The following is a 17,874-nucleotide window of genomic DNA, read 5'->3' on the forward strand; positions in this document are numbered from 1 at the left end:
GCACCAAGCACAGGTCTCTCCTGCTGCCACCCTCTTTCCACCCTGGCTCTGCTCTCTGGCCCCAAAGGGCTCTTTTCTTTGCTCCTTAAATAGGCAGGTCTCAGCCCCAGTTTTTCATCACCTTCCCAGCTCCTGATGGATGAGTCTGTTCATTCAAAATTGAGCTTTCTGCTGGCCCCTGACAGTGTTAGTGGCTCCAACTGTACCCAGGTACCACAGCTGGCTGGGCTTGAGGAATTAGTCATAGCCAAGACCAGGGTCTCCCCCACTTTCCCATCTGCTGGGGACTTATAGACCCCCCTTTTCTGAAGAAGGAATAAAGAATGCTCTAAAGAAGGAAGGAGCCAGCAGCTCACCTCTCAGAGCCCCCAACTCCCCAAATCTCAGCCAACCTCCCACCCCAGTAGATTTCCAAACTCTACCCCGAAAGCAGGGAGACTGCGAAGAAAATAAATCAATTCTTTATTACATCTCTATCACACAGTGAAGACGGACATTCCATAAGTGTAGAGCGAGCGAGCAAGTGAGGGGAGGGGTTCCCCACATGGCCCCATCCTCCCTGCCCCTAAAACTCCACACACCCTGATTAATAAATAACCCCCCCCCCCACACACACACACACACCTAACCCTACCCAGAAGCCCATGATGCAGTCTTGGGGAATGACAACATCCCACCTGGGTCACTGGAGCATACATGCACCAGCTCACGCACGCACAGGGAAGCTCTCCAAGCGCACCCCAGCTCATACCTGCACCCGGTAGCCCCCCGCACGCCTCCGGCAGAGCCTCCGCACGCACCCCCAGTAGACCCCGAGCATGAGCAACCAGTAGCTGGCATAGGCCCCCGCCCCGGCTGCCAGGTGCACGGCCTCAGCAGTGCCCTCTGCCCCGCTCCAGTCGGCTGCGGCCGCGCTGGCCACGCTGCGCGCCAAGCCCCCGAGGAGCAGCAGCGCCCAAAGCACCAGGGGCAGCAGCGGCACGTAGTTGGCAGCCAGGCGGCGACGGCCCGACGTCCCCCAGCCACTCTGGTTCATGGTGGCCAGTGCCAGGAACTTGGCGGGCAGGAGGCCGCCCATGTAGAGCGGCGCGTACAGTGACAGCAGGACCATTTGCGCGTTGCCCCGCAGCCACGCCGCGAAGGTGGCCTTGGCCAGCGCCACCCCCTGCACGCACAGCAGCACCCACAGCAGCGCCCAGGGCCGGCCGGCGTAGAAGAGGCGCAACACCGTGGCCGCCACGAAGAAGGGGAAGAGGCCCGACACCACGGCCTCGTAGGTCATCCAGGCATGGTGCCGGTGCCACCAGAGCGCGTTGTACAGCCACTCTCGGAAGTACGACTTGGACCAGCGCGTCTGCTGGCTCAGCCAGCGCAGGAAGGCCGACGGGGTCTCCGAGTAGCAGCGGGAGCGTGGGGTGTACCTGGGAGGGGTGCCAGAGAGGGATAGGGGAGATGGTTATGTCTTGCTGCTTGGTTTGGGGCCACCCTTAGCCCCATCCTGGCCATGCTCAAGGGGTGATTCTGTGTGGGGTTGGGGAAACCTATGCTGGGATGGGAGTTTGCACTGCAAGGAGATTTGTACTTGACCCCCATATTGGGCAGAAGAAGGGGCAGTGGGAAAGGAGTTTGCCTTATAGACACTGAGCACAGAGCCAAGAATAAGCCTTAAGCATTGTTAGATGTGTGCCTCCCCCCACCCTCCCCAAAAAAAGAAAAACACTCCAGGGTGGGAAGTATGAAGCCACAAGTACCGGTAAGATCCCAGGTGCACACCCGTAAGATCTCACAGCAAACAAGTGTCATCACCACACTATCTGGGTCACACTAAAAAGAATGTCACACCATAAAGAATCGGGGCAGAGTGACAGTATAGTGAGAAGGGTGTTTGCCTTACACGCTGCTGTTCCAGGTTCGATCCCTGGCATCCCTTGAGCTTGCCAGGAGTGGTTCCTGAGTGTGGTGCCAGGTGTAATATGTGAGCACCGCTAGCTGTGCCATCCCCCCCCAAACAAAAACAAAAACAAAAAAGAAGCAGGGACCAGTGATGGTTCCTGGGGGCCAGGGAAATGGCTAGACAGACTTAAGTGCACTGGGATGCCTTAGGCTTGACTCCCAACACCACAGAGTCCCACAAACATCATTGGGAGTAGCCTCTGGTACTGCCTGGTGTGGTCTAATAATAATTATAATAATAATAATAATAACCAGAAAGACAAGACAGTGGGCAGAGCATTTGCACACTGCCAACCCTGGTTCATCATCCTTGGCACCCATCTAGTCACCTTATCCCCATTAGGAGAAAGAGCTGACCACTGCTGGCTGTGGTCTCAAATTTTTTTATATTAATATTAATATAAAATATTAATATTTTTATTTTGGGCCACACCTGGTGGTGCTCAGGGGTGATTCCTGGCTCTGTGGTCAGAAATTACTCCGGGCAGGTTCACGGGACCATTGTTGTATGGGATGATGGGGATGGAACCTGGGTTGGCCGAGTGCAAGGCCAGTGCTTTCCCCACTATGCTTTCTCTCCAACTCCCAGAATTTTCTTAACAACAACAATAAAAACAATGATCAATTGCTACTAACAGTGAAGTTTCAATGAGGATTAAGTGCTGATGCTCCAGGGACCAGTGGATACTGGCTCCAGACCAGTTAGAAAATCTTCAACAAACACTGCTGCAGGAGCCAAAACAAGAGCACAGCGGGGAGGATGTTTGCTTGAAAGAGGCTGACCCAACTTTGATCTCTGATATCCCATAGGGTGCTCCAAGCCTGCCAGGAGTGATGCCTGAGTGCAGAGCCTGGAGTAAGCCCTAAGCATTACCAGGTGTGGCCCAAGAAAGAAATACAATTTAATTAAACACTGCTGCTATGTGGCTACTGTACCATTCCCACTGCCTTACTTGGAGTCACATCCTAACCGCCCTGATACCACCGTGGTGACGCGCACTGTGACTAAGCCGCCACTGACCTATTACAAACTTACTCTGGCCCCTGCTTTTCATTATCACCAGGCGCCAGGTCTGGCTCGTGTCCTGGGTTCTGGCCGACACGTCACACCCACGTCACCAGCCCGGCAGAGAATCACTGGGGCCCTCAGCAGCCGCTTTGTTCCAAGGGCTGAAATTTCTATGTCTACCCCCCATCGTATGATTGTGACTATGTCCAGACTCCTGCCCTTGTGTTGGGACACCCTCGCATGCAGGACCTCCCTGCACCCCCTCTTCAGCCCCTACTGTCTGGTCCCTGTTAACATTCCACCCCTCTGCTTAGGCCTACCCAGGTATCTTGCATCTCTGTTCTAAGTCTATTATTATTATTATTATTATTTTGCTTTGTTTCATTTTGGGGGCTGGACTAGGCTGTGCTCAGGGATCACTCCTGGTGGGCTTGGGACCAGATGGGGTGAAGGGAGCCAACCCAGGTCAGCTGTGTGCAAGATAGAGCCCCCTATCCCACTGTAGTATCTCTCAAACCCCGCAGTTTCTACCTAGTTTCTACACTCAGTGCATCTGTCACCTTAGGTTTCTCTGCTATGTCACCCCCTTTGCATGATGGTACCAGCTGCATTACTTTTTGCTGCCCTGGGCTCAACGCCCAGTTTGCTATTCCTAACTCCGAGCTTTCCTTGCCCAACTTTCGGCAACTTTTTTCTCTCCAGAGCATGTGTCCGCTAATGCTTTGTCTTCGTTTCTCTCTGATACCAGCTCTGCATATCCCAATGCCTCACTGCTGCATGCTCAGAGCTCTGACAGATGTGGGCATCTGAGTGTGTGGACACCTGGAGTTCACTGGGGCTCATTGTGTAGATTCACTCTCCTGGAGTTCCCTTCACCCATAATCTTGTTCCTCATCTCATCAACCACATTCCTTCATTCTGCTGCTCTCCCTAGAATTTGGGTCCCCCCTCTGGTAGCTTCTCTCTCACTGGACTCTTCCATATTCCTCACTAGTGAGGTCTAGCCCGAGCCCGTTCACTTAATTGCCACATTGGCACAATCAGACGCTCTAGGCCCCAGTCATCTGCCATCCATTATCCCAGTATTCATATAGCCTATAGAAAGAATTTCTTTCTCTTTCTTTCTTTCTTTCTTTCTTTCTTTCTTTCTTTCTTTCTTTCTTTCTTTCTTTCTTTCTTTCTTTCTTTCTTTCTTTCTTTCTTTCTTTCTTTCTTCTTTCTTTTCTTTCTTTCTTTTATTCTTTTCTTTCTTTCTTTTATTCTTTTCTTTCTTTCTCTCTTTTTTCTTTTTTCCCTCCCTTTTTTCTTTCTTTTCTTTCTTCCTTTTTTCCTTCCTTCCTTTTTCCTTCCTTCCATTCTTCCTTCCTTCCTTCCTTCCTTCCTTCCTTCCTTTTTCTTTCTCCCTTTCTTCCTTTTTTCTCATTCCCTCATTCTCTCTTTTCCTTTCTTTTTTTTATTTTTTGTTTTCTGGGGCCACACCCAGCAGTGGTCAGGGGTTACTCCTGGCTCTGTGCTCAAAAATCACTCCTGGCAGTGGTCAGGGGACCATATCGGATGCCAGGGATCGAACCCAGGTCAGCTGCATGCAAGGCAAATGCCATCCCCACTGTGATGTCACACCAGCCCTACTCTAGAAGGAATTTCCCAATCTATCCCTGTTCTACTGGGTATTGAGATTGGGGGTCCCATGCAAGTGGGGGTGTTCTCCACTTTCCTAACATCTCACCGGTGAGTTAGTCTTGCCTGGGAGAGTTGCCCCTACAGGCCCCAGCTTGCTTACTTGGTGGCATAGCCCATGCTCAACATCCGGTTCGTGAGGTGCCGATCGTCCCCAAAGGTGCAGTGGGTGCCCAGAAACTTCTGGTTGTACCAGGCCTCCAGGAATTGCTGCAGCAGGTTATTTCTGTACAGACCTGGTGAGAGATGGGGAAGCTCAGTTGCTGTCCTGAACCCCAACTTGGCTCCACCTCCAACCTCACCCTCAGGCACAGCTCCATCTCCAGTGACTGCCGCACCAGGCCTAGCTCTCCCCAGCCTCTGGTCGAAAACCCACAAACCCTCATTCCCATAGCTTCTCTCACCCTGACCCCTACTCCTCTGTACCCCCAATACCCACACATACCCCAAAGCCATCTGTACCCAAACTCATATGCATCCCCCAACCCACCTTTACCCACAAATGAGTCCATACCCTATTACCCCATCTATACCCCTAAGCCCCCATCTGTACCTTCAAATCCCATCTGTACCCCCAAATCCCATGCCCAACCCCAAAAACATCTCATTCCCAAAATCCATCTCCAACTTTAAACATATCTCCGACCTTCAAATCCATCACCAAACCTCAAACACATCTCCAGCCCTCAAATCTATCTCCAACCCCCCAAATCTACCACCAACCCCTAAAAAACATCTCCAACTCCCCACAAAACATCTCCAACCCACAAATCCAGCCCGTTTTGTCCTTGACTCTAGTCCCACTCTTCTCTGACTTCTTTCCAAAAATCTCACCTCATGCTACCTCCAATCTTACCCCAATTCTTGCCCCTAATCCCCAAGTCTTTTATAAATTACACCCAGTGATAATCAGGGATTACTCCCAGCTTTGTGCTCAGACTCACTCTTGGCAGTGTTTGGGGGAACTCTATGAAATACTGGGGATCCAACCCAGGTCAGCTGCATGCAAGGCAATTGCCCTCCCCCACTGTGCTATTGCTCTAATCCACATCCCATGTTTGTTTTGGTTTGTCTTGCTGTGCTGGGAAATGTAACCCCAATCCTCACACATGAAAAGCAAAGGTTCTACTACTACTAGAGCAATAACACGGGGGGGGGGGCACTTGCCTTGCACAAGGGTTTGATTCCCAACACCCCCTCTGATCTCTTAAGCCCCACCAGGTATGATTCTAGAGTGAATAAGAACCAGGAGTAAGTTTTGAGCACTTCGGGGTGTGACCCAAAAAGCCAAAGCGACCACTCAATTAGCTCCGACCTTCACTACCTTCACCCTAACTCTGGCTACACCCCAGCCCCTATCTCCCCACCCCTGCCTCTGCTCACCGAGGGGGCCGCTGATGCAGGACACACAGTGGAAATAGCTCTGGCATGCGCGCTCCACGTTGAAGGCCACCCAGTAGCGCAAGCTGCTTAAGAAGCTGACCCAGGAGTCCAGGGGGTTCAGGATCCGGACATCGCCCCCCACAGCCCCAACACGGGGCTCTTCGTCCAGCACCCGCACAAGCTCCAGCAGTGCCATGGGGTCCAATCTTGTGTCAGAGTCGCACACCTGTGTGTGGGGGAAAGAAGTCAGTCTCTTTGAGGGGGTGTCACCAAGGGCTGGAAAAGGGCTGGACATGCTGTTGCTATCAGATTACAGACAATGGGGACAGAACTTGAAATTTTTTGGGGGGGCCACACCCGGCACACTCCTGGGCACACCCCTGGCTGTCTGCTCAGGAATAGCTCCTGGCAGGCACGGGGGACCATATGGGACACCGGGATTCGAACCAACCACCTTTGGTCCTGGATCGGCTGCTTGCAAGGCAAACACCGCTGTGCTATCTCTCCGGGCCCAGAACTTGAAATTTTTTAACGTAACTTCAATTTTCTTTACTTATTATTATTTTTTTTTTTTTTGCCACACCTGGTAGCACTCAAGACTTCCTTACACCTGGCCCTATGCTCAGAAATTACTCCTGACAGACTTAAAGGACCATATAGGATGCTGGGATTGAACTCAGGTCAGCCTCATAGAAATCAGACATCCTGCTGTGCTATTGTTCCAGACCCCAAATTTGTTCTTTTTTGGTTTTAAATTCATTTATTATATCAAATCACATTTTTTCTTTTTGGTGGGTGAGGGTCACATCTGTCAATTCTTACTCCTGGTTCTACAATCAAGGATCACTCCTGGAAGTGCTTGGGGGAGCCATATGGGATGATGGGCCATTTTCAAGGCAAATGCCTTAACCACTGTACTAGTGCTACAGAACCAAACCATATTTGAGGGGGGGGGGGGGAGGACTCAGGACTTCCTCCTGGCTCTGCACTCAGGAAACACTCCTGGTGATGCTTAGGGGACTCTATGGGATGCTGGAGATTGAACCCAGATTGACCACATGCAAACTAAGCACCCTCCCTGTTGTACTGTGGCTCCAGCCCCTCTAGCCAATTTTTCTTTGTTTGGGGGGGGGCATATTAGGTAGTGCTCAGGGGTTACTTCCAACTCTGTACTCAGAAATTTTTCCCAGGAAGGCTCGGAACCACATGCGATGCCAGGGATCAAACCTAGATTGACCACATTCAAGGCAAATGCCCCCCCACCCACTGTACTATGGCCCCAGCCCCTCTAGCCACATTTTTAAGAGACTCCCTTTCCCCAAGATGCTTGCTCTTGCATAATACCTTCTTCTGTCCAAGAGAATATGGTAAAAATTCTAGGCTCCAACTCCTGCAATGATCAGAGTTCCTGATGAAATGAAAAAGATGCCTTCGCTGTATAACTAAGGTCCCCACTCTGTTGGTATGTTCAGCTGGCCTAACTGGGTGTACACTTTCAAGGGTGGGTCAGCCCCCCAGAAATGTTTCTCTAGCTGGTCTTAAAGAGGCAAGTGACCATGAATTCCATAATTGCCAGAAAGCGAATTCTGTCACCAAGCACATCCCTGAATCTTAAATAACAACCGAGGTACTTGGAGAGGATCCAGTTAACTTTGCCCAGACTCCCCACCCATGGAAACTATGAGGGAATAAATATGTTTTGCTTCCAGTTGCCCAATTTGTGATAATTTTATGTGCAGTAATGTTAGATGAATGCATGGATGCCTTGAAATAAACCAGTGCTTTCAATTCTGCTAAAAGAAAAAGAGGAGAAAGGGGTAGAAAAAAAAAAAGAAGAGGGGGAGAAGGAGGAAGAAGAAAGAAGAAAGAAGAGGAAGAAGAGAAGGAAAAAGAGGAGAAAGGATAAGATGAAGAAGAGGAGGAAGAGGAGGAAGAAAAGAAGGAGGAAGAGAAGGAGAAGAGAAAGAAGGAAGAAGAATAAATTTGTACATAGAATGGGCATATAAATGGGCATAGGAGAATGCCCGTGTTGAAGGCAAGTGGATACTTGCCTTTCTACACTGTGTGGAAAGATCTCTCCATACTGAATGCATGAATTAATAGAGAAATACATGATCTTTACTTAGAGTAAATAGATGAATGAATGAATGAATGAATGAGAAAAACACTATACTGAAAGAAGGGAGAGATGGAGGGGGACACTGACTCTACTGAATGGATGGACAGACGGATAAATGAGTAAATGAGTAACAGAGTATTAGATGGAATGAAGGAAGGAAGAAGTGGGCAGCAACATTGAGAAGATACATGGGTAGATGAAACTGAGTGATGCCATGTCATGTTGGATGGGTGCTTGGATTGAATGGACCCATGAATGGGACCCAAGGGCGATCCATCTCTCTGCTGAATGAACCGATGCAGGGATGGGTAGAAGGATAAGGGAGGGAGAGAATCAGCGTGTTGAGGCCATGCTTGGCATGCAGGAAGTCTATTGAATGCCCAGCACTAACAGTTCTGGGAGTGATACCTAAGCATAGAGCTGGTAGAGAGGGAGGAGAGAGGAAGATAGAAAAGAGGGAAGGAAAGAGGGGAATGAAATGAGGAAGGAAGGAATCAAAGGTGAAGGAAGGAATGTAGAAAAGATGGGAGGAAGAAGAAAGAAGAGAAGAGAAAAAATAAAGGGAAGAGGGGCCAGAGAGATAGCACGGAGATAGGTCATTTGCCTTGCATGCAGAAGGATGGTGGTTTGATTCCTGGTATCCCATATGGTCCCCCGAGCCTGCCAGAAGCGATTTCTGAGCATAGAGCCAGGAGTAACCTGTGGGCACTGCCAGGTGTGACCCCCCAAAATAAAAAAAGGGAAGAAGGGAGGAAGGGGAAGAAGGAAGGGGAAGAAGAGAATAAAAAAGGATGGGAAGAAGAAAGAAGAAAGATGAAAGGACGGAAGAGAACATGGGGCCGGAGTGATAGCTCAGCAGTAGGGCATTTTCTTGCATGCGGCTGATCCAGGATGGACCTGGGTTCGATCCCTTGCATCCCATATAGTTCCCCAAGCCAGGAATGATTTCTGAGTGCAGAGCCAGGAATAACCCCTGAGCATCACTGGGTGTATCCAAAAAAAAAAAAAAAAAAAAGAGGAAAAGAAAAGAAAAAGAAAATGAAGGAAGAGAAGAAGGGAGGAGGAAGAAGGAAGGGAAGAAGGAAAAAGAAAGAAGGGAATGAAGAAAAATGGGAAGAAGAATGGAAGAAAGGAAGGGAGGAAGGGGAAGAAGGAAGGGATGAAGGGAATGAAGAAAGGATGAGAAGAAGGAAGAAGAAAGAAGGGTGGAAGAAAGGCAGGGGAGAGGAAGGAGGAAGAAGAAAGGGAAGAAAGGAGAAGGAAGTGGAGAAGGAAGGAGGGAGAAGAAATGGAGGAAGGGGGAAAGGAGGAAGAAGGAAGGGAAGAAAGGGGAAGAAAGAAGAGAAGAAGGGAGAAAGGAGGAAGGAACGGAAGAAGGGAGGAAGGGCCAGAGAAAGGGATGGAAGACCACAAGAAGGGAAGAAAGTGGGGTCCTCAGGGAGAGAGTATCCAGGGAGAAATCCCAGCCAGGGAAGCGGGACTGGCAGGCAGGAGAGGCCAGTCCGCAACCCCCCCTCCCCATCCAAACATAATGATGCATTTCTGGGGTGGCGGGGCGCACCGAGGGCTCACCTGCACGTAGTCCACGGAGTCCCCGAGCGCCCTGAAGGCCGTGTACATGACCTCGCGCTTGCCGCCCCAGCGCTGGGCCACGCACACGCAGCGGTGGGAGCGCACCAGGGCCTCGACGGCCAGGCGGCCGGGGTCGTGCGCCTCCACCTCGCGGTAGGCCCCCGCGCCCACCGCCCCGGCCGCGGGCTCCCAGGGATGGTGGTAGTTGCCGGCCCACACGTAGGTGGCCGGGTCCTGGTCGGCGAAGACCTCGCGGAACATGTCCAGCATGTAGAGGTCGTCCGCGCTGTTGCCGTCCACCACCATGAGCACCCGCAGGCGCGCTGGCGGGTACTGCAGGGCGCGCGCCGAAGCCAGGCACTGGCGCAGGTACTGCGGGTCCTCCTGGAAGGCCGAGATGGTCAGCGCCACGCGCCGGGCCGACCCTTCGTCCAGGGGACCCCGCGCCGCCGCCCGCCGCGCCACGCGCCGGTGCTCCAGGTAGGCGAAGGTGCTCTGCGCCAGCAGGTGCGCGGCCAGGAAGGCGCCGTAGAGCCCGAAGGCCAGCAGCCCGTAGCGGTCCTGGGCCAGGGGCACACCCGCGGCGTAGGCCCAGCTCATGAGCCCCAGGATGAGCAGCGCGAAGGCCACGGTCAGCCCGCGCCGGGCCAGGCCAGAACATCGGCGCGCTCCAGCTCCTGCGTGGTGCTTGGAGAGGTCCTGCAGGGGTGACCAGAGGAAGAGAGGCTGTTCTGAGGGTCCATCCTGGGAAAGGGGACAGCCAGGAGCACCCCCCCCAATGATGGATCGAATGAGGATGGTGGGCCTGAAATGTGACCCCCTAGGGAAGGTGTCCCCGCCATCTAACATGAAGCCCCTTGCGCATGGACCTTGGGGAGAAACTCCTGGTGCAGAATTACTGAGAGCGGCAAACTGTGGCACAGCCAGCAGGGACCTGGGTATGGGTTTGTTTGCGGGCAGACTCAGGGAGCCCTACCATGCTGCTGGGGATTGAACCCGGGTCAGTTTTTGTGCAAGGCAGGACAGCACCCTCTCCGCTGTGCCATCTCTGACTCAGTTTCCCTCTTTCAGGACAAAGGGAACAGATGCGGGAGATTTTTAACTGTCTCAGCCACACACACACACACACACACACACACACACACACACACACACACACACACACACACACACACACACACACACACCAGGGACACCCAGAACTGCTGCTGTTCTGACTGAGTTTGGGTTCCCCCGTGATGCTCTAGTGGGGATTCCAGATGCTCCTATGGCAGCTCACACTCAGGTCACACACACATTCACTCACCTCACACTCAGTCCTTTGTGTCTCCAGCCTCGAAACTTCTGGAGAAAATAGCTCTGCACATTCGGGTCTGTGCCTAGACTGGTCCACCCTGTCCCTGTCTTTTCATACTTCTGTCCCCGTCTTCATCTTTGTTCCTATCTCTATGTCTCTGTCTCTTTCTGTCCCTGCCCTCTTCTCTGTCTCTGTCCCCATCACTGTCTCCATCTCTCTCCCCATCTCTGTTCTCTGTCCCTAGATTTCCCCCCACCCATGCCTTCCCTGCACACCGGATCAGTGTGACAGTGATAACCTCCTGGGGTGGCTGACAGGCCCCATACACGCACCTGTCGCATGGCCGCTCTGCTGTCCTGTCCGTCCCGTCCTGTCCTGCCCACTGGCCTCGTGGTCCTGGGAGCTGACGAGACCTTTGTAGAGCTGGGCGGGTGGGGCTGGTGACCTCAGGCTGAGCTGGGCCAGGGGCTGTGAGGTCACGGGGAGCCGGGCTCCACCCGTTTCCCGCCATCCCTCCCTGCCCCCTCTCGCCCCATGGGTCCCTTGCACCCCTGCATCCCCTATTTCTCCTAATCCTCCTCTCCACCCCTTGCCCACTCCCCTCTTCACCCCGCTGTTTCTCCTTCATCCCCCTTCTGTCCTCCTCCCTCCAGCCTCTCTCCCCAGCTCTGCTCCTTCCCCCAAATCCATCCCTGCTGGCCTGGGGCCCAGGATTTCCACGTGGGCGTCTGAGCTGTGACGTGAGTGAGCGTCTGTCTGTCCTGCTGTTCCAGACACCGACTGCTCCCGTGCTGGGTCCCCCTATCCCCAATGCCTCCCACGACAGGGGTGAACTCAGAGGCGTCAGCAAGTCATCGGGGAATTCAAAATATGGTCCCTAAAATGGAGCCATCTCAGAGGTCCAAGAATGGGGTTCAGGTGGTCTGTCAGGGGGTTTGTCAGGCCTTTCCCCTTCCTCTCCCTGTTCCTCCTCCTCTCCCCTTCACCCCTTCTCTTCTCTCCTTTCCTCTTCCTTCTCCCTCTCCTCCCCTTTCCTCTTCCCCCATATCTTTCCCCCTCCGCAACTCTCCTCTCCTCTTTCCCCTTCCTTGGTTCCTGCTGTTTTTCCCCAACTCCTCCCTCTGTTTTAAGTCCCTAGGTTTGTTTCTCCACAGCACCTCCATCTCCTCCAGCCCTTCTGGCCTCTCCCCTGCAAAACTCAGGCTAAATTCTTCCTCTGGGGTTTTCTCCAGAGCTGGCAGGGAGAGGTGGAGGGGGCAGGAGAAGAAGGCTGCTTGGGGGCCCTTGGCAAGGGGCCAGGGGGACTGGGCCTGGTGTCTGGCTGTGTCAGGCTGCTGGCTGGGGGGGGGGGAGCAGCCAGAGCAGGGGAGGGATGGTTAGCTGTCTAGTCTAGGCTCCACCAGATGCTGCCACTGGGCTTCCTAGCCCCCCCTTCCTGGGTGGAGCTGCTGTATAAAGCCAGAAGTTTCTAAAAGCAGAGTGTGGGAGAGGAAGGAGGAACAGGGCTATAACCTTCAGCAGCCCAGAGCATCCCCTTCTCCCTCAGACTTGGGGTCCAGGACCCAGCATCTTCCCTCAGACTTGGGGTCCAGGATCCAGTCTCCTCCCTTAGACTCAGCATCCAGGACCCAGCCTTCTTCTTGAGATCCAGAGACTCAGGCTAGCGGGACATGGCTGATGAAGTGGTACCTCGAGGCAGCAGTGCCCCCCACATTTGTGCCCAGAGAACAGGAATCATGAAGGAAAGGGGGACATTCTTGGGACACTGAGGCCAAGCTGAGTTCTTTCTGGCCATGTGGGGCGGCACATGTATGTGACTCAAGCCCAGGCCTAGGCCCAGCCCTGGAGGAGATGCCAGTCCAGAGTAGACACAGCTGCACAAACACAGGGTCTGCAGAGCCAGGGAGTGCTTCCTGCCGAGGAATGATTCAGCCTAGTACGGTGAAAGGGCTGGAAGGCGGGTCGAGCAGGGAAGCCAAGGTGGGAGATGGGGGAGGGGGGGCTGGGAGATTGTACAGGCAATCGTACACGGCGCTTGCCTTGCATACAGCTGGCCCTAGTTGGACCCCCAGCAGTCTTGCACAGCACTGGGTGTGTCCCCCCCCAAACAGGTGATGGCGAAGCTGAGGTGCAGGGGGTGCTTTGTTGCTGGGTATTGGGGCTGGGGAGGGCTATGGGATGTTTCAGAGCAGAGAGGGAAGAGAAGCAGAGGGTTGGGGGGTAAGGGCAACAGGGGTGACGGTCAGAGCTGACTCTGGACACTGGGAAGTGGGACTCCAGGCTAAGTGTCAGGGACAGTCCTGAGCCAGGCCTCAGTGCTTCCAGGAATTGGGCTGGGCCACCCCGCCCTCTGCACCCCTGCCTGGGCCTCTCTGGCCCCAGCGGACACCAGGCTCTTCCTGTCCAGCAGCTCTGGGCTGACCCAGGCACGCAGTGGAGGGCTCCTTCTCCTGAAGACAGTTTCTAGGCGGCGGGCAGTGGAGCTGAGGTGCTGAGGATCAAGGATGAGGAGGCCACAATGGGCTCTGAAGCGGGGTGCCTGAATCCAGTTCCGAGGGAGAAGGCTGGTTCTGGACTCTTGGTCTGAGAGAAAGAACTCTCGGGGTCTCCCTGTCCCCCAGAAGTGACAAGCTGCTACATGTACAGGGACCCTGGGAATACCAGGTGGAGGTCAGGATATGGGGTGCTCCCTGACCCGGAAGAACTTCACCTTATATCGCAAGTGTGCCGCACACAGCTACACCTCCCTACCTGCTCTATTGGCCTTGTATTTTTTTTTCTGTTTTTTTCTTTTATTGTTTTGGGGCCACACCAAGCAATGCTTATGGTCAGGAATCATTCCTGGCAGTGCTCAGAGAAACCTATGGGATGCCAGGGATCGAACCCGGGTTGGTGCGTGCACCTTCCCCACCAACCTCTCCCCCTCATTTCTGTCCACTGTTTCTACTCTCATCCACTTCCCACCCCCTGCCCCAACCCTCGCTTTGGCTGACTTATGGACACTGCATGCTTTATACTTCTTTATTTGGGGGAGGGTGATCAAAACTCTTATGGAAAACTCACCTGACGTGACCACAATGAAATACCCAGCCCTGACCATTGTGATTCCTGCTGAATTGTAGAGATAGAGAAATTTCAATCCAGTTTCTACTCTTCTGAATTAAACTATGGCAGTGTGGTGTTTAAATGTTATAATTTATGCCTTATCCCTCTGACAGCATCAACTTTTATTGGGGGCCACACCCCATCCTGAAAGTAGTCCCAATTAAAAGCTCTGAGCTACTAAAAGAAACAAAAATCTAGAAAGTTAAAAATATGGGGTACAATGGAAAGAATCATTTATTATTTAACAAAGGTTGATGCGGGGCCTAAGTGACAGCACAGTGGGGAGGCACTTGCCTTGCATGTGGCTAACCTGAGTTAGATCTCTGGCATCCCATAGGGTTCTGAGCATTACCAGGAGTAATTTCTGATCACAGAGACAGGATTAACCTCTGAGCACTGTGGGGGTGTGGCTCCAAAAATGAAAGGGAAAGCAAGAAAGAAAGCAAGGAAGGAAGGAAGGAAGGAAGGAAGGAAGGAAGGAAGGAAGGAAGGAAGGAAGGAAGGAAGGAAGGAAGGAAGGAAGGAAGGAAGGAAGGAAGGAAGGAAGAGGAAAGAGAGAGAAAGAAAGCAAAAAAGAAGTAAGGAAGGAAAGAAAGAATGGAAGAAAGAGAAAGAAAGAAGGCAGGAAGAAAAAGAATTGAAAGGAAGGAAGCTAAAGAAAGAAAGCAAACAAAAGAAAGGAAGAAAGGAAGCAAATGAAAGAAAGGAAGAAAGAAAGCAAAAGAGGGAAAAGGGAAAGAGCAAGGAAGAGAGAAAGAAAGAAAGAAAGAAAGAAAGAAAGAAAGAAAGAAAGAAAGAAAGAAAGAAAGAAGAAAGAAGGAAGGAAGGAAAGAAAGAAGAAATGAAATAAAAAGAGAATGAAAGAAAAAGGAAGGAATAGAAAGAAAGAAAGAAAGAAAGAAAGAAAAAAGAAATGAAAGAAAAAGAGAATGAAAGAAAAGAAAGGAAGAGAAAGAAAGCAAGGAAGGAAGGAAGAAAGAAAGAAAGAAAGAAAGAAAGAAAGAAAGAAAGAAAGAAAGAAAGAAAGAAAGAAAGAAAGAAAGAAAGAAAGAAAGAAAGAAAGAAAGAGGGCCGGGAAGGTGGCGCTAGAGGTAAGGTGTCTGCCTTGCAAGCGCTAGCCAAGGAAGGACCGCGATGGGATCCCCCGGTGTCCCATATGGTCCCCCCAAGCCAGGGGCTATTTCTGAGCGCATAGCCAGGAGTAACCCCTGAGCATCAAATGGGCGTGACCCGAAAGAAAGAAGGAAAGAAGGAAAGAAAGAAAGAAAGAAAGAAAGAAAGAAAGGAAGGAAGGAAGGAAGGAAGGAAGGAAGGAAGGAAGGAAGGAAGGAAGGAAGGAAGGAAGGAAGGAAGGAAGGAAGGAAGGAAGGACGGGGCCGGGAAGGTGGCTCTAGAGGTAAGGTGTCTACCTTATAAGCGCTAGCCAAGGAACGGACCGCGGTTTGATCCCCCGGCATCCCATATGGTCCCCCCAAGCCAGGGGCAATTTCTGAGCACATAGCCAGGAGTAACCCCTGAGCGTCAAACGGGTGTGGCCCAAAAACAAAAAAAAAAAAAAAGAAAGAAAGGAAGGAAGGAAGGAAGGAAGGAAGGAAGGAAGGAAGGAAGGAAGGAAGGAAGGAAGAAGAGAGAGAAAGAAAGAAAGAAAGAAAGAAAGAAAGAAAGAAAGAAAGAAGAAAGAGAAAGAAAGAAAGAAAGAAAGAAAAAGAAAGAAAGAAAGAAAGAAAGAAAAAGAAAGAAGAAAGAAAGAAAGAAGAAAGAAAGAGAAAGAAAGAGAGAAAGAGAGAAAGAAAGAAAGAAAGAAAGAAAGAAAGAAAGAAAGAAAGAAAGAAAGAAAGAAAGAAAGAAAGAAAGAAAGAAAGAAAGAAAGAAAGAAAGAAAGAAAGAAAGAAAGAAAGAAAAAGAAAGAAAGAAAGACAGGTATGACCATTCAGGGCTACTCTGACCTTCTGCTTATTGGATTTCATTAGTTTGTTTTGGGGTGGGGAATCATTCCTACTCAAGGGACTGAATCCTGGTTTCCTGCCTGCAAATCTCATCCTTAATGCTCTCTCTGGAAATCTTGGGGGCCAGAACTCTCCTGGGATCTGGGCATGGCAATGAGCCAACAGCGGAACAGGATGGACCCCTCAAAAGGGAAACAGCTTCCTCGAAATGGGAAAGTATAGCTGGAATGAGAGTACAGCGCGGGTAGGGTGGCATTTGCTTTGCATACAGCTTACTTGGGTTGGATCCCTGGAATATGGTCCTCCTGAGCACCAGGAGAAGTGAGCACAGAGATGGAGTAAGCCCTGAGTATGGCCAGGAGTGATCTTTGAGCACAGAGCTAGGAGTCAACCCTGAGCACTACCAGCTGTGGCTCCCCAAACAAAACAAAAACAAACCATAACAAAATGAAGGAAGAGAGAAAGAAAAAGATAAAGAGGGAGAAATAAATGAAAGAATGAATGAGTGAAAGAAAGGAGGGAGGGAAAAATAAAAGAAAGAGAAAGGAGGAGACAGAGCGATAGCACAGTGGGTAGGGTAGTTGCGTTGCATGTGGTTGGCCAGGATTTAATCTCCTACATCCTATATGGTCCCCTAAGCCTGGCAGGAGTGAGTTCTGAGCAGAGAGCCAGGAGTAATCCCTGAGTTCCAGTGGGTTTGTTTCCCCCAAAAAAACAAAAAAGAAAGGTAAAGGAATAGAGAAGAAAAAAGGAGGGGAGAGAAATAAAGAGAAAAGAAGAGAAAGAAAAGAAAAATAAGGGAGGAAAATTAGAAAGAAAAGGAAAGAGAAAGAGAATGAGAAAGAAAGAAAGAAAGAAAGAAAGAAAGAAAGAAAGAAAGAAAGAAAGAAAGAAAGAAAGAAAGGAAGGAAGGAAGGAAGGAAGGAAGGAAGGAAGGAAGGAAGGAAGAAAGAAAGAGAAAGAGAGAAAAGAGAGAAAGAAAGAAGAGAAAAAAGAAAGAAGAAAGGAAGGAAGAAAGAAAGAAAGAAAGAAGAGAAAGAAGAAAGATAAGCAGAAACTGACAGCAGAAATGATGCTGTGTCCCTATAAAGCTGGGGTCCTCAAACTTTTGTTTGTTTTTGGGTCACACCGTGCAGCGCCCAAGGGTTATTCCTGTCTCTACACTCAGAAATCGCTCCTGGCAGGCTCAGGGGACCATATGGGATGCTGGGATTCAAACCACCGTCCTTCTTCATGCAAGGCAAATGCCCTACCTCCATGCTATCTCTCCAGCCCCATGTCCTCAAACTTTTGAAATGGAGCCAGTTCACTGTCCCTCAATTGGAGGGCCAGACTATAGTTTAAATTAAAATACTATGAACAGGGGTTGAAGAGATAGCACAGCAGTAGGGCATTTGCCTTGCATGCAGCAGACCCAGTGTGGATGGTGGTTCGATTCCCGGCATCCCATATAGTCCCCTAAGCCTGACAGGAGTGACTTCTGAGCGCAGAGGCAGGAATAACCTCTGAGCACAGTTGGGTATGACCCCAAAACAAACAAACAAAAAAACACAACTATGAACAAATCCCTATGCACACCGCACATATCTCATTTTTTAAAGTAAATAAAAACAAAATGGGGACCAGAGAGATATGACAGCGGTATGGCATTTGCCTTGCATACTTTGCAGGCCTGAGACATACCTGGGTTTGATCTCTGGCATTCCATATGGGCCCTTGAACCTGCCAGGAGCAATTTCTGAGTGCAGAGCTAGAAAGAACCCCTGAATGCTGCTGGTATAACACACACACACACACACACACACACACACAC

At 50.9% G+C, this 17,874-nt stretch overlaps 1 protein-coding gene across 1 annotated transcript; it reads right to left on the reverse strand.

The window, feature by feature from the left end:
* Nucleotides 1-745: 745 nt before the first annotated feature.
* HAS1 (hyaluronan synthase 1) lies at nt 746-12,334 on the reverse strand. Its single transcript, XM_049787057.1, has 5 exons — nt 12,307-12,334; nt 9,714-10,381; nt 6,023-6,248; nt 4,743-4,875; nt 746-1,421 (listed from the first exon to the last, which is right to left on the reverse strand). The coding sequence occupies exons 2-5, from the start codon at nt 10,311-10,313 to the stop codon at nt 746-748; spliced, it is 1,635 nt and encodes a 544-aa protein (XP_049643014.1). The 5' UTR covers nt 10,314-10,381; nt 12,307-12,334.
* Nucleotides 12,335-17,874: the final 5,540 nt, after the last annotated feature.

This window comes from Suncus etruscus, chromosome 14 (assembly GCF_024139225.1).
Source record: "Suncus etruscus isolate mSunEtr1 chromosome 14, mSunEtr1.pri.cur, whole genome shotgun sequence".
Taxonomy (NCBI): Eukaryota; Metazoa; Chordata; class Mammalia; order Eulipotyphla; family Soricidae; genus Suncus; species Suncus etruscus.